This window comes from Nyctibius grandis, chromosome 6 (genome assembly GCF_013368605.1).
Source record: "Nyctibius grandis isolate bNycGra1 chromosome 6, bNycGra1.pri, whole genome shotgun sequence".
NCBI classification, from domain to species: Eukaryota; Metazoa; Chordata; class Aves; order Nyctibiiformes; family Nyctibiidae; genus Nyctibius; species Nyctibius grandis.
In genome coordinates, this window is record NC_090663.1 from 74,304,036 (window position 1) to 74,330,592 (window position 26,557).

At 39.7% G+C, this 26,557-nt stretch overlaps 1 protein-coding gene across 1 annotated transcript; it reads left to right on the plus strand.

The window, feature by feature from the left end:
• Positions 1 to 26,244, plus strand: MGARP (mitochondria localized glutamic acid rich protein). Its single transcript, XM_068403224.1, has 8 exons — positions 1 to 187; positions 1,902 to 2,005; positions 3,083 to 3,185; positions 5,657 to 5,659; positions 7,743 to 8,003; positions 22,145 to 22,303; positions 23,036 to 23,084; positions 25,661 to 26,244. Exons 1-7 carry the CDS (start codon positions 103 to 105, stop codon positions 23,080 to 23,082), a joined length of 762 nt encoding a protein of 253 aa, XP_068259325.1. The 5' UTR covers positions 1 to 102; the 3' UTR covers positions 23,083 to 23,084; positions 25,661 to 26,244.
• The last annotated feature ends 313 nt before the right edge of the window (positions 26,245 to 26,557 follow it).

Below are 26,557 nucleotides of genomic sequence, written 5' to 3' on the forward strand. Positions count from 1 at the left end.
GGAGGAGCGGGGGATCGGTGTCGTCTGCCGCAGCCGCAGCCCCGCGCTGTCAGGCAGCCCGCGGTGACCGCTCCGCTCCGCTCCCCGGCTGCCGCCGCCGCCATGTATCTCTGCAGGGCCGCCTCGCAGGCGCTGGCCTCTCGCCTCAGCAGGGCTCCCTCTGCTGCGAGCCGCCTCAAGCAGCGTGGTACGAGGGGGCTGCCTCGGAGCTCGGACCCGGGGCCCGGTAGAGGTCAACGGGACAGCGGGGGGGGGACACGCGCGGGCCGGGCCGGGGAGGGGAGGGTGAGGCGCCGCCGCCTCTCCGCGGCGGGGGGACGCGCGAAGGTCGCGGGCCGGGGGGAGCGGGGGGGCAGGTGCGGCGGGCGCGCGGCGCGGTCCGTTACAGCGTTCGGCGGCGGCTGCCCGCGGCGTGAGGGGCCGGGCACGGCGGCTCGCTCATCCCCGCCGCCGCTGGGAACCGGCTGCCCTGGAACCGCCGCCGCGCTCCGGCGGGGAGACCCGGCCTCCGCCGAGCGGGATCGTGCCCCGCGGGGCGGTTCGCCCTTGGGAGAAGCGGCTGCGGCGGACCCGCGTGTCCCCCCTCTCCCCGCCCCGCTCCATGGAAGCAGGCTCGGTGGCGGGCAGGTGTCACCCCCCTCCCGCAGCGAGGGGACCGCCTTTGCCCTCACTCCCACCCCGCAACTGAAAAATAAAGGGGTAAAAACCCCCTTAGGTGGATAGTCCAAGCAGAGGTTTCCTCAGCGGTGTGTTGGCACCGGGAGGGAGTGGATCAGCCTGGCGTGTTGCAGCCATGGCTTCTGCCGCATCAGGAATTGTGTAACCAGTAGCAAAAAAATCCTCTGGCCGTGTTGGATGATTGCGGTCTCACAGGGCACTCTGCTACCTGTCCTGTGCAGCCTTTGAGAAGATATTTATGAGAAACTACTACAGAGCGTATATATAAATGTAAGAAGATCCATTAAGATGCCTGACGATCGAAGAGGAGTCTGAAAAGTGTGTCACGAGACAGATGATGCTAAACATAATCTGGCACCCGATGCCAATATTTTGAGATTGAGACTATTTTTGCAGCTACCGACTGCAACGCTCAGAGCCATTTTATGTTTCAATGAAGCATTTCTCGTCTGTGCTACTCATCTGGAATGAAGTAACGAAATTTAGCTGAAAGCTTTGTTGATGAACAGAATTACATGTGTTTTTCGTGTGTCTCTTTTATTGAGATGTATAGAAGAATCCAAGGCTACAGCAAGCATCAAAGCTGCAGAAACGGTGAACAAAAATAAATAGCTAACACTGCTATTGCAGTGAATACGCACTCGATCAGGGATAAAATTGTGTAATCCTGCCTGTCTGCCCTGTTGGCCAATACTTGACGTTATCGGCTATGGGCATGTATCTAAATGTCGGCAGTCTGTTTGAGAATGAAAGAATATGAATTTAAAGGAAAAAGCTTTTTCTTAAAGTGCTCTGTTATTAAACTGAAGAGGATTTGTTACCTCTGCTGACCATGACTGCAGCAAGAATGAATAAGGACAGATTAATTCTTTTAGATACCTTAGGCAGGAATTTTTTTACATTCCTTTTTTTTTTTTTTTTCACTGTTCTTGGGCAGTTCCTTAGTCTATATAGACTGCAGCCAGTACTTGGAAGCTGGTAGGCAGGCAGCATAGTTCACAAAAAATCCTACAGACCTAGGAAGAGCTCAGCCATGTACTTCGCTCAATTAGGCACCACGCCCTGTGTTACTCCGTTGTACTAAACATCGCTAAGCTGTACCTCTCTGTTTTTTTACCTCTTTTTAAATCATCATCTCCCATACAAAGTTCAGATGCTGTCATTCTATTTTGTGATCGTATTTTAGCAGCGCTTTACATCAATTTCAATAATGGTTTTTATAGCACCTCTTCGCCAGCTGTCATCTGGGAGTGTTCCTGGCTCTTCTGGAGAGAGCATGATTTACTACCTCCTTGCTGGTGTTGCTGCTTTTGGTGGCTTATTTTATGTAAGTGTTTGGGAATGGAGCTGTTTGTGTGTTCGGAGTTGGTGTGGTATAAGCTGTGTTCGGGGTTAAAGAACATGGTCAAGACGCAAACTGTCAATAGCATGTGGATGTCGTACCGTATAGTTAAATGCAGTCTAACTTAAAAATCAGTCCAGGAGAACTGGTGAAACTGAATGCCTATTGCTTGCCTGTTTTACTGTTAAGTTTGACAGCTAGTGCTGTTGCCATTCTTAGTGGAAAACATATTTAAAACTATATGAAATCAATGTGTCCAAAGATGGAGTAAGGCACCTGCCTCTAACCCCTTGCCTCTTCTTGTTAACCACAAACATTAAGAATACATCAAAGCGGGCAAGACAGATGTGAAGTAAGCTGTCTGAAACCACAAGGGGAAGATTATGAACTGCCTTAATTGGGGTACAAAGAAAGATAAAAATATTAATTACTTAGAAAAAGCATGTTAAAGTTTTGTAAACATCTACTTTTGTCAAGCTTTTCGGTAATCATTCTCTTCCCTGCATCTAAATATATCAGACTCAGTGCTTCACGTCCCTAAAGCCTCCATTTCATAGCTTCCTTCCACCTCCCCCCCAAGATTTGAGATAGTGAGATAGTGCACATCCCAGAGAGGTATGTGTTTCCCTCTCCCACAAAATAATCCTCTTGAACGGTAAGTAGCTTCTACTTGTCCAAAATATCAAACTTGTGTGATTGCATGTCTGGAGGAATAAGAAATTCTCTTGCTGTCACCTTTTTACCATAGTTTTTTTTTTTTTTTTAAATAATCTGACTGTAATTGTCTTTTAAAATACTGTATTCAAGTCCTGAAACACTGCAGTGCTTGGAAAGCTGCATGGTATATTGTATTTGCTTTCTAACAATGGAGATATGTGAAATGTATAGAAATGTTAGTATAGCAAAATAGATTTTTTTTTTTTAACCTTGCTTTAGCATAATTTGATATGCCTTTTAAGATGAGCACTTTTAAGCACTTCCTTAAAAACCCTTCTCTCCCCTCTTTTTCTTTGGTAACTTTGTAGGGATGTAGCAATAAGTGTAGGTATAATTTCCTTTCAGGCCTACAGAGTAGTCAGTTCATCCCGCAGCAAGTATATTGAACATATGAACATTCTTCACGAGAGAGCTGAGGGGCGGAAAAACCAACCTTTGTCAAGCAAGGGTGAGTTGAGCTCTTCTCTCTTGTTCCCTGGGTACACAAGGGTCTGGAACAGATTTCTAGATTGTCTAATCAGGCCTTAACCCTGTCCAAGTCCTTGTGTGAGCTCTGTGACTGGGAGTAAAGATAAAGGTGGTTGTGCAGTGTTCTGTTACAAAGCTACTTCTGCACAAATTTTGGGAATGGACTTAATGTTTAGGCAGTGAGTCTGGCCTGTCATCAACCCGCAGGAGTGTCTCTGGATGGAAGGAGTTGATGTGTGAAACATTAATTGTATAGTGGGTATTTGCATTTGAGTTACTGGAAGCTTAATGAAATTTGACTAAATGCATAATGCTGTCAAAATCAGTTTTGTTCTTTTGTTTGTTGGGGAGGAAGGAGATAATATCTTTTTCTTAGTCAACAGTTTGGCTCCAAGCCAGGTGCCATCAGGGAACACAGTTCAGTAGGAAAAAAACAACTTTTTTAAAAAATACTGTAAATTGGACCCATTCCTTGTCCCACAGCTTTGATTTCATCCTTTTAAATTTAGGATTAAATGAAAAGCAGACACCACCTAAATGTATGGCAAATCCTTACTTAGCCCTTCATGCTTAAATAATTAGACCATGTTAGTTCAAATACTTGTAATGGAATGTTGTCTCTGTCTACATCAATTAGTGTTACGGCGGCATTAATATAAAAGATAGAACTTTGGCAAGCATGGCCTTGCTAGGAAAAGCAATTAGAAAAAATGACTTTTTAAGGATCTTTATATTTTTATTTAGTTGTTATTTAAAAAATAAATTAATTAATGAAGCCACAGCTCTTGAAGCTCTTCCTTATTTTTTCTGATGCTGACATCTAGAGAATTGATTTAATATATTTGCATGCACACAAAGAATAGATTTGAATAAAGTATCCTGAGTTTAAATTTTGTTTTCACTGTGAGAACATGCTTTGAATTGGCTGCCTCTAAAATTTCTTTTGAAGTTGTTAGTCTTGAAGTTCCATAACACATCCTTTAGTTTTAGAACTTTAAAATTACATATTTTAAGATATAAAATGGCAAAACACCTTAATTTCCTTTCTCTTAAGCAGTTGGAAGCAATACAGTTTTAAAACTTAATTCTTTAAATGCTGAGAATTTGGCCACAATTTTAACGCAGTCCTTTCTTGTCCCTAAAATAAAAAAATCTAACCAGTCCAAAGTAGCTGTTTTCTTCTGGTGACCTAGTCAGTCGTCTGCTGTTGAGGGAAGAAATGAGGGTTACGCTCATTATGTTCTGACTAGCATAGTCAGAAGAACATGGTAGGTGTGAAAGCATTAAGCAAACCTTCCAGGGCACTCAAAATGATGTCAGTATATTCCCTCTTTTCTCTTAAGGTTCACTTCTGCAAGGTACTGAGTTTTAACCCTAGCCTACCAAAATGTTTTGAGTGGGTTACCCGCAGAGTCAGTGGTGCTGTTGACCCACTGAAGGCTATACCTGTGTTGCCCAAGACTGGGGTAAGAGTACTCAGTGCTCTGTAGCTTCCTTAATTCTGACTTCAGGTACTCTCCAGACATCTCATAATTTGATCCCTTGTGCTGCTTAGCAATTTACATAAACATCACAACCAATGGCAGATGATTACTGCCTCCCTTATTATTGATAGTAAGAAGTCCAAAACATTTCTAAGGCCATACAGTGAACCTGATTGAAACTTGTTTCCTATATTATTTTCAATATTGGACTTCTGAATAAATGCTCAACCCAGAGTTTTTAATTGGACTTCTGCATAGCTAATCCCAATTCACAATACAAAACTAGTGTTGAATCAGCTCTTTTTAAAATCCTTCTTCATTCCCAGCTGTATCCTCCCAAAAGAGGTTTCTGTTCTTACTTTTCCTATGGAATCCTCTGTGTTCTTTCTCAAAAGAATTAATGTCTCTCTTCCTCCCCTTTTTCCCCTGTTCCCTGCATAGTCATATTTTTGTGTGTATCCTGTCATGGTGTTACCACAGTATTGCTTTTCCCAGAAGTACCACTGCAGCTTCTTTCCCCAAGCATTCTTTAGATTCAGTTAGTCCTTACACTTTTTCACAGTAAGCATTGCTGATAAGAGCGATTAAAAATTCTGTTCTCAAAGTAATCTAGTATTTTTTAGGGTCAAATAAAATCAGGCTTGAAATAAGCTCTAAAACAGTGCTGGTAACAATATGAAGTGGTGGATAGAAAAGCAGCGTGCCAAACAGCACATTCGTGGCGTATTTGCTACATGTCCTATGGTAAGAGAAGAATTTTCTAGCTGGAAGAACTTAATACTAGGGAGCAGCTGATCAGAGAGAGACTCTCCTGATCCAAATGATTTTTGTGGTTTCTCATCCTGAGGAAAATTCTCCCCTTGTGCCCAAACCCAAAATGTCTATTATAAAGATCTACATGTAGCAAACAAGGCTGTCAAAACAAGAGAAACAATCAAATGCTATTCTAGGCTTGTTTGTTTATTAGAGGGTTGAAATGATATTTAATGGTATTTTAATTAATGATTTTTTCTGTAGCTCTTCTAAACTGAAAACTACTTGCAAATGTAGGGAGGGATTTAAAAACCCCCCTGGCAGAAGCCTGGCTCAAAGTAGCAGTAGGAAATCTGGGACATCATTTGAACTGTAAAATGATGTTTGCCTTGCAGAACATTCCGCTTGCTTATTTAGCAAATACTGAGTTTTGTCTTCCATTTGCGTGTGTCTCCTTTAGACTTGTTCCTGGTTTCCTTCTTTTTTAGCAATGACTTTTCTTTTTAACTTGATGCAAGCTGATTCAATCTTTCTAATCTATACTCTGCTTTTACACTTTCCAGACTAAAATACAAGGGAAATCTCTTCCCAAACGCGAGGAAGTTAAATACAAACAAAGGACAATCGTTCACCATTGCGTACCTTGCAGCCTACCTTGGGATGACTTTATACCTTCTATTGTAAAACTCCATACTTGTGAGACTTTAAAAGAGCTACCTATGTTTGCAAGGCCAAACCATATTGAGCTTATTACTGAATCTGCTTTGTAGAAGGCAGTTCTGAGATGGAGTAGCTGGCTGTTCTGAATGAATGCACTCTATATTTGACTGTCCAATAAAGTTTACTGAATGCTGAGCTTGGCTGTTAGTCTGTTCTTTGTGTAATCAATTTAGTGTTTTTGGAATATAGCATTCTCTTAAAGGGACATGATCAGGTTGCATAATACAAAGCTTTTGAGTTTTACTGAGCAATTAATAGACTTGTGTTTAAACCCTGAACACAACAGGATAGGCTTGCACTAGCGTAAGAAAACCAAGAATTAAAATTGATCTGTTTAGTTTTTAAACAGATATGAAAGAATAAAATAAATTCTGACTATGTCTCTTTAAGCTCTTTCTATTCTCACTTAGTTTACACTGTATTGCAAACTTTATTTCCAGTTCTATTTTTTCACATGGTGAGTTGGTTCTAGTGGTAAACTTGCAATGAACACTTGGTATGTAGCTTACTTTTGTTAACTTGGCCTTAGTGCATGTTTGCATGGTGATTGTGCATCTGTTGCTTTGTTCTGTTAGTTTTTAGTGACTTGTCTCAGCTGAGTTTGGAGTAATGCATGATGGGGCAACACTGGGTTTTTCAGATTCTAAAGAGTCCGACCCACAGCAGTGCAGACAAGTCTTTAAGAGACAGCTGGGAGTTGTAAAAAGGTCAGTCGTAAGTAGTCATAACTCCAGTAAAGTGCACACTGACTGCTTAAAATTAGCAAGTTATTCTTATATACACCTAGTTTCAGTAAGGGTCCCCTGTTTTATTCTGCCTCACAGATCTTTTTTACTTGAGTGCTATGGCTCTTGCAGTGATCACAGTGCATTTGATATAGCTTTAAAGAAAGGGTGAATAGGGATAGCAGAGTACCTGTGGCAGCGTAGAGCTAAGAGATGGCACAAAACGCATCTGAAAACTAATTGCTTGTTGGGCTCGGCATTGTGGTAGCTGTTGCCAGCCAAGTTAGCCACCTTGAAAAAAGCCCTGCACAAACTGAAGCTGCACCTTGGCTCACAGTGCTTCTGAGCCGTGAGCCTGATGGACAATAAACTCCCTAAGAGCTTCTAAGTATGGTAGCAAATGTCGTATTCCCAGTGTGGTAACTCCACAGCTGGGTGTGAACTGGGCAAGAATCCTGCTCCATACGATGCCCATGAGTGCATTATCACTGGCCTTTTCAGCAGAGTAGGTTTGGAGTAATACTTGGTGGGGTCCTGTTTCATCCTTCTCTGCACTCTCACCTCTTGCAGTCACTTGCTTTAAGCCACAGTTTCTTTTCTTATTACACTCAAGCAGTTATGAAACTCGGTAATTAAGAATATGGTTTCCTCATCTTGTAAACATCTTTTTTGGTGCCACGTTAGACATTATGGGGGATTAATTATTGATTTCTTGATTTTTTTTTGTAAATTCTGATCCCAAAGCTTAGCTTTCTATTTTAAATTTAAATAAGGATGATGGTAAAAAGTAGTTGGTGAATTTGTGTTGCATGCATGCCTTTATTCTCTTTATTGTATTAAATAAATCCTTAAAAGGTGATGAAGAAGAGACGGCTGAAGTCACTGAAGCAGAAACAGCCACGGAAGAGGCTGATGCAGTAGCTGCTGCTGGACCTGCAGCACAGGATGAGAGTGCTGGACCTGCAGCACAGGATGAGAGTGCTGGGGTATCACCAGAAACTGGAGGGGAGAGTGACTTACCTGCTCCGGAGGCATCCCCTGCTGTGGAGGAAGCACAGCAGGAACCTGCTGCTAATTTGGAAGTTGCTGCTAATTCAGAAGCTGCTGCAGTGCAAGGTTAACTTCTGAATATGGTTTTTGCGTGTGTGTGTTGTGGGTTCTAAAACTGCCTCTTGCTGCAGAACGTTAAGAACAAATGTCGGTATTCCTAATGGAGTTTGTCCTGCAGTGAAAACTAATTCAGGTATTACCTTGACATATCATGAACATAAGGTATTTAAGTTTATTAAATCAGCGCCTCTAAAAGCATGCTGCCTGTGGCACCAGAGTTACTGTCTAAAACTAGTAGAATGAAAAGCTTATTTTACTACCCCATTCTATTTCTCTTCTTTAAGATCTTATTAAGGTGAGGCTGTAAGATGATCAGTTAAACAGTTGTTTCAGTGACCTGGTTCTTAAGGGTTTGTTAAGGAATCTAAACACTTTATTTCACTGGCCATTCCTGAGATATTCACACTAAAAACTTATAGCTGTTCTGTCAATGTAACTTCAAGAGAATCTTGCATAGCAACCCAAATGTCATGATCTCAGTGTTAAGGATATACTAGACTAAAAATTTCAAAATTCAGTAAAACATCAAATTAGTATTAAACACTTAATTAGTGGCTACGTACTCAGTATTTTGAACAGTCAGGTTGTTTGAAATATTTTGGTTTACTGTAATTTGAAAAAATCACAATAATACAAATGCAAACCTATCCATAAGTTGCACAAAATACAGAATTATAATTTAACTTGTTTTTTTTTTAGCTTCTTTTTTTTTAACTGCTAAACTGTAAGGACAGAGCAATGGCTTATCCTCTCACCTCTTGATTTGTTCAGCTAAAGTTGGAAGTGACACACATAAAGCAATTGCAATTTCTCGGTGGATAGGAAAGCAGCAAACATTTGCATTTGGTGTCTTCGGTTAAACAAACAAACAAAATGACAAAAAACTTGCCAGCCTATTATAAAAGGGAAACTTCACTCTAATTCTTGCTTTGGAAGGGAAGACTTTGGTGTGGCTGTAGCAAGTATGAAAACCACTGAAGTGGTTTTCAGCTTGACTTAAACATGGAATCTTTACTGCGCACCTATGTTTGACTTCCTTTGAGAAAACAAACATCTGCTTGAGAGGATATACCTAAAACACAAACTGAGAGTAGAATTATTTTGACTGCTAGTCCATGGAAGGTTATCATAGTACCTTGAAAGGTATTAGCAGATTCCGGAATTATTTTTGCCTTTTTCCTTGGTGACTCCAGTGAGGAATGGATGCATCTTAATTGCCTTTTTAACAAATGAACTTGAGAAATGGTGCAGCACTTCAAATGGCTGACTTTTGTGAAAGGTCGAGGTATGAATGGGATTGATTCATGTGTGAATAGCTCCTGTGCTTGTCTGCAAAACAATCCATTACAAATAACATTTTAAAACAATCCTTGGTCCAACCTGCTAAAGGTAATATAGCTAATAAAAAGTACGAGTAAGTGTATTTGTAGTGACTGTTACTGTTTACATATAAAAATATTTGTAGTAGTTGAAATACCTAAAGCCTTAAAAATTGCTATTTCTATGGAGTATTTAGACCATTTCATTTAGAAAGGAAGTAGTCTGGTGTATGTTAAAGTTAGTGAATTAGAGCTGTTAAGAGATACAAGATGTTTTTAAATGTCTTGCAGTGTTTACCTCAGTTGCTCTACAGAGCAATTAATTGCACTTTCAGGAGTGCAAGATTGCACTTTAAGGAGTGGGCACTTGCTTATATCTAAAAGTGGTTGAATATTCCCTTTGCAATACTTATCTAGGAATATTTGTTAGTTGTTGGATAGGGTAGGATCTTCTGTATGGAAAATACTCCTGCTACTCTATTGAAGAGGAAGCAGCTGGGATCTTCCCTGAGAAATGTTGTGCATCAGTGGATTAAGTCTGAGAATCTAATTCTAGACACGGTGACTTTGTGTAGTGAGTGGGCACTATTTCATAAAAGGAAATATGTCTTTTCTGTTAGTTACTTAACTGTCTTAGCTGTTAGTTACTGCTGGTGTTGTCTGGAAGTGGATGTGCTATTTAGAAATTACTGATTTCTTAGAGCTATTTTCTCTGGCAATATACTTACTGAAGAAAACAGCACTAAAACAACACTTCTGTTTTGTTGATATTTATAAGGGATACTGAGGGTCCTTTCAGGTGTCCTCTGTTAAATATTCCTGCAGTGGTTATTTGCTGTCTGTAAGGCTGGTGGAAATGAACTTGTGAGATACAAACTTGAGAAACTTCTGCATGTTGGTTCTGCCATCTTCCTTCCGACCTCTAACCAGGATATCATGTATTAGCTAAAGTATTTCATGTCAAGCAGCAGAAGTTGTACTTCCCCTCTGTAATTACTAGTTTCTAAAGCAAGGGAGTGTTGTCCTTGGTGTAGTGTTGCCTGGTCTCTTTTGATGTTTCTGGGATGTTAAAACTTGCTTCTGAGAAGAGTTCCCTCATGCCCCTGGTCACTGGTGAAGCCTGTTGTCAATAACTGTTCTAAGAGGTGTGCCTGAGCCAAGGGTGAACCCTATGGATCTCGTAAGGAGTTCACGTGAGGTTCCCCCCCAGGGGCCGTCCTGCTGTGACTGCCCTGTAACCCCAGCGCTGCCCTGGGCGGCTGCAGAGGCTCCTGCTAAGGTCACCTTAGCGTCTGGCTGCTCCTCTCCTCCAGGCCCCCTCTGCGGCGGAGCAGCATGGCAGCCAAAGCGGTCCTTCCCTCGGACCTCCGAGGAATTGACGGGTGCCTCTGGCTCTTGACCGCGTGAAGGGTTTAACAAGCAGCACGTGGTCTTGCACGACAGCCTTACACCAGTATCCCTTTCCTTTAGGCTCTGTAAAAGCTAGTTTCCATTGGCATCGTACTTAAAATATAAGAAGATGGTATTTTGATTCAGAAGTTCTCTGCTATGTACCACTTCCAGTGTTTACCTGCAGCCAACAGCTATTTGTGTTTTTTTAAAAAATAATTTCATAATTAAAATCCTTCTGGCAATACCTTTCAATTTCGTATTTAACCACCTTAATCATTTGTGTTCTCTCCATTTAGAAGAAAAAAAAGTGCATCTACATTTTTACTGAGGCAGAGAATTATTTTTGCTTCAGAACTGCCAAGGGAAACGCAGGCTTACTTTGAAACAGAATACTTACTTCAATAACTTTTATTAGTTTTGTTGATACTTTGATGTTACTTCTGCAGATGAAGGTGCGAGTATTTTTATTGCTACCCATAAACCTCTGCTTTCTCAAATGCAATTGTTTCCTGTAATCTATAAGGCTTTCTGTAATATGTTTGGAAGTGCAAGGTGCCAATGGATGTTTGTCTCCAGCTCCAGTGTACATACATATGTATGTATACAGATAGCATGAGTGTGTGATTATACATGGATGTGCAAAAAAAACCCCAAACCAAACCAAAAAAAAACCAACCTTGGAGGTAGGTACTTAATACCTAAGCAGGGTGACTTTCAGTTTTAGAAAGTTAATTACAGTTGTACCTGGCTGGAATTTTCTCCTTGCCTCAATTTAAGCAATTTACAAGCCACTACTGGTATCTGAAATTCTGTTAAATACTGTTGCCAAAAAAAGTCCTGTGCCATTTAACTCTGTTCCCAAGGTTTCAGCTTCCTCTAAATTCTAGTTTTCTGTACCTTGTTATTACTTGTTGCACTTTCACTCTTGGTTACTGCCTGATGCTGCTAAGTTTCCCATTGTTCTCCTAGTGTACTCTGTGTCTGGGGACCACAAATTAAGATCAATTAGTCTTCAGATAGAACAAATGCTATAAAATGCACAGACTGGCAAGCTGCTCTTTGGATTAGGCAGTGTTGTTGCATCTGTGACTTCTAGTTTTTGGATTGCAGCTATAAACTTTTCTCCAACTTTAGTATTGAAGCTTGAGGTTTTGGCATTACCAACAAGAATAGCAAAAGCAATTAGCCCAAACCTTTCTTGAACTCTTGACTTCTGTAGTGTAGGTGCTCTCCTAATTTTGTAAGTATTGAAGGGTGTGGTCTCTTCTCTGTTATTTCAAATACAGTTTGAGTGAGTAACTAGGTTTGGGGGAGGATTAGTGCTTGAATGTGCCAGGGTTTTCCATGTTAAGCTTCGAATGGCATTACAATGCCAGTTGTCTGCAGCCTAGAGAAACAAACATAGGCTGCACTGGACAGGAGTTACTGCTTTCTGGACAGGACTTTTGCTGACCTGATCGCGCAATGATGCCAAGCAGACAAAAACACCCGTGATCAGCGTACGTTGGTTTTGCTGGGTAAGTTACCAAACTCTGGATGCATATCCAAATACTCTGACACTGGGAGTATTTTGAAGATTGCTGAAACGTCGTCCATGTAATTTGCAATTGCTCATGCTGACTCAGAGGCTTTCAGAATGATGTTGCTCAGTAGAACAAACACATCCTTCCTAGTCATTTGTTTGTGTGAGATGGAGGAAGGAGGAAAAGCTGTGCAACCTGCAGCTCTTTTACAACCTCAGGCATTGGGGTAAGACGCAGCGTGCGTAGGGCTGGACAGACCTTATCCCTTATGATCACGTTGGACCTCGTGAAAATAACTACACTTTTTTTCTTCCTCTTCTCAGTCTCACTTGTATAGATCAGAAGCATCTCATAACAGGCCTATCATCTGCCATTTTCATACATATAACGTCACTGTATGAAATGAGCCTCTAGGTGTAGATTGGCGTAACAGAAGACATAGAATTGGGGAAAGTATTTCTATCATCTGACAAAATCTGTGCTTAATTACTAGCTGTAATAAAGGTTTTCTATTCTGAATCTCCTTTTAGAGGATTTTTTTTCCTTTATTGATTATGGTGGACTAGGCTAGCTAAATTAGGCTCTAAAAAGTTGAATTAGGTGAATATTATCCTACTGGGGAAGTATCCATATCTGTGGAACTTCTGTTGAGTATTCCTGCTTACATTTATCACTTTCTTTGTCTGTCCCTTGGGCTGCTGCATTTATCTTGCATCTCTCTGATTCCCATACACTGGCCACTAGACTCTCCTCTCTTCCTCCTGTTTTTCCATCATAAAACTGAGCTTGTAGATGAGTCGTCATAGTGTAAGTGAAAAACCGCTCCAGGAAGAATGTGAACAATATTTAGAAAAGACTTCTGTAAAAGTTGTGAGCGTCTGGAGACACAAGTTGGGAAATGGAGAGACTGTTCAGTTTCGAACACCCTAGCTGAAAAGAGAATTTTACAGCATGCACTGGGCTGGGGAGGAAGATTCCAGTAAAGTGGAAAAAAACCTAGAACTTCCCAGCTAAGAGTGTAAACAAGTAAGTGGGGGAGAGCTACGTAAAATAACTGTCTTCCCATTTGTCTAGTGTAGAACAAGGGGACAAGCTGCTTCTTAAAAGAAGATTAAAGCTGGTAAAAGGACATAAAGTGAATAATGCCTAAATGATTGTCACTATTAGGGAGGAAATGGACTTACTGCTTTTTAGTAATAAAATATTTATAGCTCATTGTTAAGAGTCTAAAAAAATTCCTACAATAACTTTATTTCTTTATATTGGAAAGCAAGAACTCACTTTGGTTAACAAAAACTGTTAGCATTTACTTTACCTTAAGTAGTATTACCTGTGAAAATTTTCTGTAAATACATCATGCAGAGGAATACTGTTAGTGTCCTGCATTAGAGAAAACGGCAACAGGGACTCCGGTCTGTTCTCCTGTGGTAACGATGGGGATTTTTATATTAAGTTTTGGGCAGTGTTTCTCATTGCAGAGAGAAGCATCATTTTCACAAAACAACATGCTGAACTTTCGTCGCTCCTTTGAAAACCATGTAAGTGGGTAAAACTTGGTGTATTACTTTGTATGAAGGATGTTAAAGGAAATGCCTAACTTTAATTAACAGTTTTTTTAGAACTTCTGAAGGATTTCATACATCAAATTATTAGTGCATTTCCATATTTGCTGTTTATATTAACTTGCACTAGTTTTCCTTGTGATCCATTCCAGTCAGTGGCTAGATGTTTAAACCAATCAACCAAACAATGTGAATTGCTTCTCATTTCTACAAATCCTTGTTACAGAATATAAAACAATATACTTGAAATTATATGAGGTATTATAAACTACTCTGGATTAATGTGGTATGCACTATTATGCTTTTTTTCTGACCATTACAGGCATCTCTGAATCTTTTTTTTAATCATCCATTGTAGAATAAGCTCTCTTGAAGTGAGTCTTCTCGTCATTAGTATGAACTGATGAGGCTTTTCTTAGGAACTAGTGACCTGCATTAGGTACAACCAACCTGTGAAATGTTTGGCTGAAAGAAGTTGTTTCTTTTCTTGCTGTATGGAGTGAAGAAATTTTTATTTCTTAAAAATACGCTTCATAAAGCCGTGGTTTAGGCTCTCAGTTGGACCTCATGGATTTTTACCTGGATTACTTATGGACGGCTTGCAAAAAGAAAAAAGCTGTCATATTTTTATAGTGGCAGGATTATTAGAGATCCTGGCCTGCCTTTCTTCATCAGTTTCTAAAAGACTTTGGGCTCTGAGCCTCCGGTTCTGGTTTTACTTACGGAATAGCTGAAACGCCAAAGGGAGAAAACTCCTGATGCCCGTGGGCTCTAGCGAGGTGTTGCTACGTAGGGCAGGCTGAGGCTGCCTTCATGCCGTGTCCAAACAACAGGGCAGGGCAGTTCCGCAAACAATTTCCTGAGAGCAATGCCAGCTTCGGCAGTCGTCAGCCACTTGTTCCTGTCGTGTGCATTCAAGGAACTGATCAGACTGAGAAATAATCAGTGCTTTTCTAAATAGCTGTTGGTTCCCTGATTCGGTTTAGCACGTAGAGCTGAGAGGTTTATTTTTTCCTGTCTGAAGCTCAAGTGCTGAATTCACGGTGTTGGAGAGAGGCAGTGGTCTGTGGTTAACCATCCAGTCGATATTTTTCCTTTTTAAGCCCAATGTTTAAGCGTTAAGTGTTTTTCCTTTCCGAAGAGATGGACAACTTACTCTAGCTGGTTATAATCTTAAACGGTCACTGAATAAAAGGCCAGTGAGCAGAGAGAGAGCATTTCAGGTAGTCCTGAGTGATGTTCCTGGTGCCGGGGATATTCCCAGGGGGTGTCTGCAAGCCCTCGTGCTGACCTCCCTGTGTCTTCCTGGCCAATGAGACCTGAAGCACCTGCTCACTTTACAGGGACATCTGCACAGTTTCGCCTGCTTTGTTCCAAACTGACTCGGTGATTATTATTTCCTCCCCTCCCTGTTGCTGATGTGGCTGATGGTGGTTTGAGCCCCTGTAAGCAGAGGGAGGAGGTCCTGAACCCAAGTCAGCCATACCCAGGGTGGCAGTTGGCTTCTGATGGAAGGAAGGAGGGAGACCTTCGCTGTCACCACCACCTCGGCATTTAGAACAAAAGCCATTGTTGAACAAACTACTTTTCCATTTTCCTTAAAGCTGACGATGGAACCAAAATATGTTCAGTTGGTCTTAAAGGGAATCACAGTTTCTTACCATACTGCTGTGTTCTCCCCTGGATTAGATCTGAGGGAGCCAGGGACCCCCACCTCTTGCACTCTATTTTGCAGTCTCTCCCAAGTACATTCTTGAATTACTTTTCAAACACAGCAGAATTTGTCTTTTGAAAAGTGAATTCTACTCTGCTGTCAGTTTTCCATTAGCGGGTCTTTAAACTATGAAAAGGAGCGGAGAATTTTTTGCTCTGCCTATCCTAACGTTTCAGGGGACATCCCGAAACCCTTGGTGGACCTTACTGAGGAGGAGCTTTACGTAAACAAAAGCATCACATTCTAGTGTGAGTGTTGTCTAAAAAACTGTAAATGAAATATTGTTTCTGTTTTCACAATTAAATTTGATTGTTTTTTTTCCTTTGAAATTAATGTGTGACATTGGTTATGTTATAGGCAGCGCGAAATATCAAAGCCTTGTTTTTCACTCCAGCTTTGGTTCATGCGCTCCAGGCAGATTCCATTTGTATTATGCTGGCTCACTTGTATTATTTTAGCTTTATAAAGCCAAATTCTTCTGCAAATAATATTTCTTAAAATGATTGAACCTGACATTCTGCATTACAGATACCAGCCTCATCTTGACTGCTTAAAAAAAAAAATTCATGATATGAAGGATACTGCTTTAAGTGAAATGCTTCACTCAGAAAAGTATATCTTAAAATATCTTTAAAAATTGCAGGAAACCAGTGCCTGTTCAGATTTTTTCATTGTTGTTTCTAACTAGAAATATCACTTTTAAAATGAGTCAAGGGATTAGGATTAGAATCACAATATGATAGTTTTAAATATATTAGTAGAGAGAAATGCAAAACTGGGGGCAAAAATACAGGCTGTACTCCTGAGAAGGCTGTGGTAATCTTGTGTGATCTTGTTATGAAACTTCCATCCTGGAGAGGTATCCCCATCTCTCCCCAGTCAAGGAAAAATTGAATATAGCTTTCATTTTAAAATCTGGAACACCTGTCTTCTCCATATGTATTGTAAATAAGGAAAACATACTTACAAAGCCACTTAAAATACAAGGTAAAAGCTTAAAGTCCAGTAAGATTTAAAAATATAATACACAAGTTAGTTTAATTATGCCTACAGGCTATTTGTATCAGTTGTCTATAAATTGGTTTCAATAGATACTAAAAATAATAAAGTTTCAACACAAAAGCACTCTGAACAAGGAGAGCATTTGCAGCGGTGCTGAGTTGATTGGCCAAAGATGGTAAAACTTCTGCTGTAGGACTGAAATTCTGCATTCCAAGAGTGCCTCCATGCTTTTTAAAAAATTTGGACTTTTCCTTCTTTTAATGCTGCTCTGGAGAGACTGCTTACTCTATTTTTACATGTTAAGAGAAAGATTTATTTCTTTCACGAGGTAAAGTGCTTCACCTGCATGAGGAAAGAGGAAAGCCGTTCTTTCCTTTTTAGAATAATTTCTTTCTATATGTAAAATAAGTTTTGTTTGTTTTCTTAACAATTAGTTGCTAACTAGCTGCTACTTCAGTGGAAGTGTGAAGACCGAACCCTCACAATAACATGATCAGTTTTTTTTGAAGGGCTGCTCTAAGTTTTAAAGCAGTAGTTTAAATTAGCACTGAAGAAACTTTGGTGTTGTAACACAAGAAGGGTACCTTGTGCCCGGAGGAGTCCAAGCTTGCTTAGACGGAGGAGCAGAACTTCTCACTCTTGACTTGTCTGCTTACTCCTCTTGGCAATGCTGACATGATTGCAGACATGTAGAATGAGTAAAGAAGTCAACTATTTGTTGTTTCTTCTTCTTGATCTCACCTATCCTATTGCTTTCTTCGGGAATTGCGGTCAGTGAAAGCTGACAGATGAAATAATACGTACGTATTGGACAATTGGTGGTTTGCTTTTTTAGCTTTCACACGTGGTATGAAACACAGCTCGGAAAAGCCAGCTTTATGAACATGGAACACTAAAGCCTGACAATATATGCCCTGTAGAAATGTGGTCAGAAACAGTGTCTTCTACAAAAATTCTTGCAAAAAACAAGTTCTTGGCAGATTTCAGATTCCACTTACCATCAGAGCCAACTCGATTCGCTCCGTACCTCCCTTTCACCTGCCTGCTTCAAGGTCATCCTATAGCATATTGTTTCCCAGGCCATAGGACATGACTGCCAGTGTGAGCTGGTTTAATTTCAGACTAGAGCTTTGCATCCCAGACAAAAATCCAGGCTGATTCTGCAAAAAAACTCCCCCAGGAAAGCTGGAAAGTTTGTTTTAAATGCTTGAAAGCTTTGGGGGAAGAGGCTATGCAAGCAGTAGGATCTGGGTTCTGAAAGTCAATCCATGTGCATGGGGTTTTGTGTTGGGTTTTTTTTATTATTATTAGCAGGAGAGAGTCAATTTGTGTGTGTGTTTATTTTTTATTATTAGCTGGAGCAAAGATGAGTCAGTCACACAGGGCACGCAAGTCCCTGCTTATCATGCCTCTCTGTTCTGCTGGGGGAATGCTGAGCTCACTAATACTCAGACAATTCAATTGACCATCATGAGGATGCAGCAGCGCCCTGGATTTGGACTGTTTTCTGTTCTGCTGCGAATGCACAGAAATGTAGAGTTCTGCGCTCTCAGTGCTGCAACTGTAGCACTTGTAAGAGTAAAAATTGTGTCTTTAAAGACTGCAGGAATAGCTACTTTATACAGGCAGCAGCTTTTTTTTTTTTTTTCACTGAAATGATAGGGGTAGTTTCCTAAAAATTATAGTTCTAGGTGGAACTACATGTTGGATATCGTGCTAATAAGCTACTGGAACTTCCTAACATTGCTGCCTTATTTAAAAAAAAAAGTAGTTTAAAAACAAAAACCTAATTTCCTTTTGTCTGTAAAATCAATTTCCTTTTCTGTATTTACTCAACTCAAACCAGATGTGTTTTCATAACATAAATGGTTTGGTATTGTGTTTGGTGCATAGGTAATGTGCTGCTGGTGCTTGCCCAGTCATGTTCTGTTCCCGCATGCGCAATTTGGAAGGACGTACTTCTTCTCAAAATTATTATCTCGTAAAGCAGAGGAGCTAAAGACCACTTGAGAGTGCGTATAGCCATCCTGGGCAGAAGCAGGCGATATTTTTGTTAGGGTTCGGTGCTACACGTAAGCAATGGATATTACAAAGCTGTTGAGTTATGTACTGATGGTTGCATAGTGGAAATATGTTGGGGGTCTAACTAGCCTGGGGACGTTTGTCCTCAAAATCCTCAGTATGTTAAAATCCCTTTGAATGCTTTCAGAACAGCTGTTGATGCAATATGCAAAGCCTAACCACTTGCGTACAGTTAGTAAACGTGATTAGTGTGATTTCTCTGAGGCTTGAAGTTCTTTTATATTACCTTTTGTTGAAATAGCAAGAAAGTTAAGCTCCTAATTCAGATCTGTAAGTGCAATAATATATACCAATGCCTAGAAAAATTGAATAAGACTGTAGCCACTGATACTGGGATTTAGCTGCTTCTCCCAGGGGAAAACTTAAAATTGACAAATGCCTGCTGAAGAAGCATAAGAAAAATAAATATCAATTTTTCAGAAAAAATAGCTAATATTATACAGAAAGGCTGAGATTTTGCTACCAGTATAATACCTTGTATGAAACTGTGAAGTGTATAGCTTCTGTAGAGGAATATATCCTACTAAATTGGGGGGGGAACACATGACACACCAAACACTCAATGAAACGGTAAAATTGTGAAACCATTTAACTCCAGTGCTATTGATGAATGATGTGGGGTTTCCCCACCACCCACCACCAGAATTAAGAAAAAAACCCACCAACCCCACTTTGTGAATATAAGAAGAAAAATCAAGAACATTCCTATTTTTGGCAGACTTTAAATTGTATGGGGCAAGGTGAATGATAATTTGACTGAGACCAATTTGACTGGAAGGCTGCAAGTGTGTGTTTTGCTAAAGATGTTAAGGAGCCGAAGTAGTATTGTGTAATATCGATTATAAAGCAGCTGGGGATGCAGTGGAAAACATAATATGAACAGCACTTAAATACCATGTGTCTTCATTGCAGAGAAGCAGTTGCACAATGCAATTATTTTGTTCAGTTAAAGCCTGTAGAAATTGTAAGAAAAATGGCATAAATAGACAAAATGGGTCGTAATCGTCACTGCACAAGGAAATACGGGGACTTCAGAATTTCAAACTGATCATCATTTGGAAGACAACACAGAACCAGTTAAGGTGCTTTAACTCCTCTACAACTCTATTATGAAAAAATAAAGAAGCTTGAATTTTTTAGTATTTGAATTAATAAAAGTTAGAAGTTATTTCACTTACATCTGTTAATTGCTGTAGAGTTTCACGACAGGTTTATTAACAACTTTGCAATAGTTGAACGGACAGAAAAGCAAAGTCCTTCTTCCAAGAATTATGGAAAATGAGTCATTGTTGTACCAGGCATAGATTAAAATCTCTTTTATGAAATAGGGTGTTACTGCAGGATTTTACATGGGACAACTGTGAGGGATTAAGCTGGACTGAAAAAACATGAAATGCATGTAGATTAAAGAAAAAGGGGGGGGAGGGTGGAGATAGCACTGAGGTTAAATTTAACATCCAGGGAAACAAAAAGGAGAAGTTCCTAAACTTTGTAATGCTTTGTGCTACCAGCTGATGAGTAGGAGAGGATGGGAGGGACTGGGGCGGTATGGCTGATGTTCCCCACGGAGAAGGGGCCATGTGGCACTCCTGATTCATCGATCACCTGGTGTTGCCCTGGGATCACAGCAGTTCCCTAGGACAGAGAAAAACGTATTGACCTTGTCACACAAGATACAGAGCGTTTGTTCCAAGACCGAGCCGTGTACAAACCACCAAAAAATACATTGAGTTTTTTTTCGGTATGTCAGATTAATGCTCAAAATAGCCTTCGTGTTTATAGACTGGTTCTTATTTTCGTGGTGCTCAAAGCACCAAAAGACACTTAGGTAGCTTGCTGTAGTTGCAGTAGGCCAAATAAATGATGCTCCTGCGAAACTCTAGCCACGTGTGCTCGAGGAACAGACATGAAAGCCACTTGGATAAAAGTGCCAGCTGGAGTTTTCTGCAGTAACCAAGGACAATTACTCATAGGTACGGACATAGGTTTTCAAAAATGCAACGCCTGTCGCAACAAGGCCCTTTGTGTTTTAGGGAGTGACAGCTACTCTGCAGAGACCTGGATGGACACAGTGGGAGGAATCCAGATTTTGTTGCAGTAGATTGCCTGCCTGATAGCCATAAAGAATACTTCAGACCAGAGGCAGATCGTTCGGTACGAGTGGTATAAGTGTTAACGTTTGTTTTCAAGGCAGGTATTCCTGTAGGTGACAAATAAACACCATTCCCATTCAAAGGAAATGATGTTTTATTAAAAAGTAGGAAAGTACATGTCGCTCCCTCTACTTGCTCCCAGATGTACTCTTCTTAGTGCAAAAGAAATTAAAACACTGAAAAAAACCAAAAATTAGCAAGATTAAATACTATAAGCCAGAGAGCAAGTTTTTGGTAATATAACCTGAATGTTTGGTGTTACAAACTCAAAACTAGCAACTTGTTATCATTGCAAATGTATTGCCTTACATCAAGTGATGCTAGCTATAAAATATCTAATGTTCTGAATTTCAAATCTACTATTTTTATGGCATAGCTGTTCCCTATAAAGACAAAGGTAGCAATTCCTGATTTTTTTTTCTGTTGCTTCTTCAAAATTCAGTCAGTGTTCTGAAAAATACAGTGAAATAGTTGATGTTCAGAATATGCTGTATTTAAATAGCTGCCAGCTGATATTTGGAAAAAGGCATGGCAAGTGATCTCTACAAAACTCCTGTTTACTGCATTTCTTGAGCTTCTAATGAAGCTGTTTAATTAGCTGTTTTTAATATACATGTAGCTTCGTATAGGACACAATTTGTAATGACAAAAGTCCCTGCAAACCTCATCCTCCTGAGCAGTTAAGGTGTGTGATGATGGAGAACTCCAACAGGAGGGTTAGAAGAACATGGTAAGAGAGAATTTACTGAAGTAAAATTTCACATGTAACTGCGGGATGATGTGCTCAGTCTCCCTGCAGAGCGTATCTCTATGTAGGCATATTACCTATTACAGACTTTTTATACAGACAGATTGCTTTATCCTCAAGAAGTATTGAAAAATGGCTAGTTAGCAATCATGCTACACTGGAATCACAGCCCAAACCTTCAGCCTGATGTTAGGATACTTCTACATTAAAACTACCCGTGACATCTTTGCAAGGTTATGTGGAGTGTATGTGTGGTGTCCTATGGCTTTGATCAGACTAGGATTATTTCCATGGAAACTTTACCACTAGTATCTTGCACATGATTAATAATTTGACAGAAATCAGAAAATAAAATGAGGGTATCTGCAAGAGAATATTTACCTTAGAGAATACCTACCTTTGTCTAAAGAAATGAAAATAGCTCATGTTTATAGTTTTCTGCCCTGGGGTTGGGAAGAGTCAGACTTTCCCTGGAATTCCACTTGCAAACTTTTATTTGCATGATAAAATTTAATAATCTGATTGATCTTGTTGTCTTCAGTTACTTCAAACATGTATGTTAGGCAGGTGCTTCATGAGCCTTGACTGCTCACCCTCATTTATGCTGGTGAATGGAAAGACAAGACAATTATCTCTCTAATTTGATTCATAGAAACTGTGAGTGAAGTCTTGGATGTTGCAGCTTCTTCTGCCCATGAGGAAAACTTAGACAGTGTCAAGGAAGGAGTAGCCTCCGCAGCTCAAGAGATTTCTGACACATCCTCAAGGAGCCAGGAGGCTGATGCTGAGGAGTCGGAGCAAACTTCAGAAGGTGCAAGAGTACAGCTGGGTCTGAAATGTTCTGTCTCTGAAAAGCACTAATGGCTGTTTGCACTGAACTAGCTGCAAGAGCATGTGGAGCTCAAGTGACGCAATGTCGCTGCTCGTGATGACTGTGTTTGGCATTGTAGTGTTAGCAGAAAATTTAATTTTGAAACCCTCTGCCATGCAGTAGAAATGGGTATTGCTAAGTTGGACCGCAGGGGTGTTTTGAGCTCAGTGCCTGCTAAGGGGCTAGATGTAAAGTTCATTAAAAACAAGAAATTCTCCCTTGTGTTTCATATGATGTAACACACTTTTTTAACATCTGATTTCATTTGAAAGATAGGATTTTCTTAAATTACATTGCTGTAAAGAAAAAATACAGAGCATTTATATGATATTTATGTGATATTTATAAGCCTTACAGAGTTTCAATGAAGCTATAAATGATCTTATATTGCTATTGAAGTTGAACAATATAATTGAACGCAAAGAAAAATGTGTGTTAAAATCATCACTGCGGAGATTTTCAAAGGAGTTTAGAAGTTTGGCCTCTAAACTCTTTTACAATTAGAATTAAAAAGCTAAAAGAAAAAATGTCTGTATGCTTAATATGACTTTGTAAATTGTATCCCTTTAGTCCAAAGGATAATTTGGACTAAAGGAAACAACTTACTCCACTATTTGTCATCAAATAAGTTGTTTCCAATGTTTCTCATTGGTGTTTTGTCTCCATTTTCAGTTTCTGTGGAGGAGGAGACACCCGAAGAAGTTGCTAAGGAACCCTAAAGGTACACAGTGCAATTGCAGCATGTGGTTTCCTGCTCTCCACCTTTCTTTTTTTTCTCAGTTAGTGGCAATACAGCAGGTGGTAAGTCTGCACAAGCGCTCTGATGGTGAATTTGTATTTCTGCTCCCAACAAGTACCCTGCAAAAAAGAACTTAAGTATTTCTTATTGTTTGGGAACCATTGCTGGCATCTTTTAGAGGCTAGGGAACAAAGCTTTTCTATATCAGTTGTCACACTGGGTATTTATTTATTTATGGCTTTAACTTTGTCCCATGCAAACTGGATAAAGACCCAAGAGCTGTAACTTTCTTCTGGGAAAAAAGTGTTCTTTGGACATTGATTTAAGTTATATAGATACTGGACTTCTGGGTTATTGCTTCATATAAGTGAACTCATGTTATCCTCAGTGTAAACACGGTGAAGTTGTAACCTTCTGGACTGGTTTTTTTTTTAAAGACTTTTTTCACAGTTAGTCTCTCTGCACTTTTAGTTTGTGCTAAAGAAAAATATGTACCTTGCTCAGTTTGCTTTATTACTTTATAGAATAAAAAGCTTTGTCCACAATATTCTTACTACTTTGCTACTCCCTGTGACTCCCCTTTCCAAAATGGACTGTAAGCTGGTGATAGAAACCTGAGAGATTAAAACGTTTTGCTGAAATATGAACATGAATCTTGGTAGAAAAGACATTAACTAGAATAGAAACAGCTGAAAGTTGAGCAAATAAACCTCCCAGGTCAGGAATTCTCAAAATTATTTTTGCTGGTAGTTAACAATTCATACACTAATTCTTGGAGCACCAGTGCAAGAGGAGAAGGAAATGAGCAGAGAAAGTTATTTTTCATTGCATCCTCAAAATGTGTGTACTAAATACACTTACACAACCTTATAATTATGTTCTGAGTCATTTGCAAATGCATGTTTGCTTATTCCATCATCGAATGCAATACAAAATAAGGTAATGCCTCTTATCTTCTTGGGACAAAAGGTAAATATTGTTCTTAAATGGCATGATCTTTTTCCATGTTGCTTTAGCATTCAAAACTAAGAAAAAAAAAGAAAAACAAAGCAAAGCCAACCCCACAATTATAAAATAATGTACAAAATGCTAGCGTAAGATATGTTCCTCTACCAAATAGAATTTTTGTGTTTTACTGGGGATAATGGTGTGAAGAGGAACAGAGATTTAATGAATGTGGGTGAGATGTGCAGAAAAGTTGCAAGCATGTGCCTCTCAAAGCTGTTATTTTTGCTCAAAGTGAAAGCTAAGGGCACCTGAGGATATCACAGCAGAAAAATAAGTTACCAAAAGTTCTCTCCACTCTGGGACACATAAATGCGGTGATATAGAGAAAGCAGTAGAGTTAGGAATCTTTTCTTTTCCCTGTAAACATCTTGCAACCCTAAAAATTGTTGCATTGTTGTTCCAGATTTTGATTTAGACAACAAATACCCAATATAGCCAATTCAATTAATGAAGGCAGAGGCAGTAACTGAAAGGGGTGGGAGTGGGAGGGAAGGCAAGCTGTAGGAAGCACCTTTGACGGAACAAATTGAAAATAGGTGAAAAATAGATGAATGTGCTACCAGAATACAGGTCCACTGAATTCTGCTTATACTGTTTGGGCTCTTTTGACAAAAAAAATTACTTTTTATGAATATAGCATCACAAGGTTGCAAAAAGGGTCTCTTACTGAGTTCCAATTTGATCTTGTTGGAGGGAGGAAAAAGGTTTATAAAACATTTAACTACTTAGTGCTGGAAGATTGCTCGCTGACTTTTTCCAGTTTACAAGTCAAGAGCCACAATGCATTCCCAGTCAGGAAACAATTATTATTATTTTTTTTTTAGTGTATGTTTTGATTGTAAGCACTTTAGGGTATGGACGTTAACTTTAAGTTTGCATCAAAACACATTATACTTTTTAAGGAATTCAAAGCAAAAAAAAAATCAAAAGAATGTTGTTGTGACAATAAAATCAGTATCCAGTTAACTTTTTAAAAAATACAAATTATTTGGTGATGGAATGGAAGTAGCAGTAATGGATGAAATCCTCAGATAAAGCCTTGAATTGATGCTGAGAGCATGCCCGAGTAAGAATATACTATTGTTCCCCTTTCTTTTTGGAGTACAGCAGTTCTACTGTGTGTGGCTGTTGGCCCCAAATTCACGCAGCTATGAAGCTACTTATATCAGTAACTTCAGCAAACACAATTGGTTTACCTCGTGCTTAAAGATAAGCAAGTACTGTTTGTACAAGTAAGGCTTAGTGGAATGTGTCCAGCACACAGGGGAATTCATTTATACCTGAGCAACATGGCTCAGGTATAGATGAGGGATTCCTTGAAATTTGGCTTTGTTGGTGGTAGCAGAGCAAGTTTTCACAAGCCATCAGATAAGCATGATTTACACAGCAGTAGTGTTTATATGCTGTAATTCACTTAACTGATAACCTGCAGTCAAGTTCACAGTGTGCTTTGAATGTTTGCGAAGAAAAAGACCTGATGAATGAAGTCTGTTGCTGAACATCATTTATTATTGCTTCCTCTAAACCAGATTCTTTTTTCTTTTTCCCAGTAAGCAGTGCTGAAGCCTTTGAAAAGTTTACTGGAAATATTTGTGGCAATCAACGAGCTGATTCCTGTGTGAAACCTCATGCTCTTCCTTGGAAACGTAAAAGAAATTGTGCAGTTTGTCATACCACACACTGCTCATTAGGACCAGTATTCGTTGCTGCAACAGACAACCTAATATTATTTCAGTTGGTTAGAGAGACGCTTCTGTGATTAACATCTCTGCTTACAAAGTAGCATCCAGTAATAACCGTCAAAGCACCACCCAGCATGTAATAAATACACGTGCTAAGAGACGCAGTAGACTTAAACCATGTCAAGTGAACGCGTTTTAGGTCTTTGTTGTCTCGTTATGTACATTGACTTCTTACTTTTGGTCCAAACTGTGGTGCGTAATTATACCATTGTAACATTCCATGCTAAAATGTAAGTAAAAAGTTTTAACTAAGTTAAAATCTTACAAAAATTGCCTGTTAGTATTTTTAAATTGGGTCACCGGGAAAATAACAACCTTGTTTGCTCCTAAGTTTGGATTTGCAATTGTAAGCATAGGACATTTGGATGTACAGGATCTAATTTTCCTCCTGCATAAACATTTTAGATGCCACCCTTCCTTGCACACTAATACCCAGGAGTAACCACTTTTAAGGCTCCTGCATTGCAAACAAAACCTGTTTGCAAGTAGTAGCAATAGGTGCTTTATAGCATGAAAATCAAAATAACACGGGTTGAAGTTGTCATCATTGGTTGAAGTGGTGGCTCCTACCTTGGGGGTGCTGGACCCCGTTCCTACCAAGCCTGATTCAGCTTGCTGGAGTCTCCCTCTGTTCTTCTGTCTTAGGAGGGACACGCCATGGTGGCATAACAACGTGGAGGTTTGAGAGAACACTCTTGTACAAAT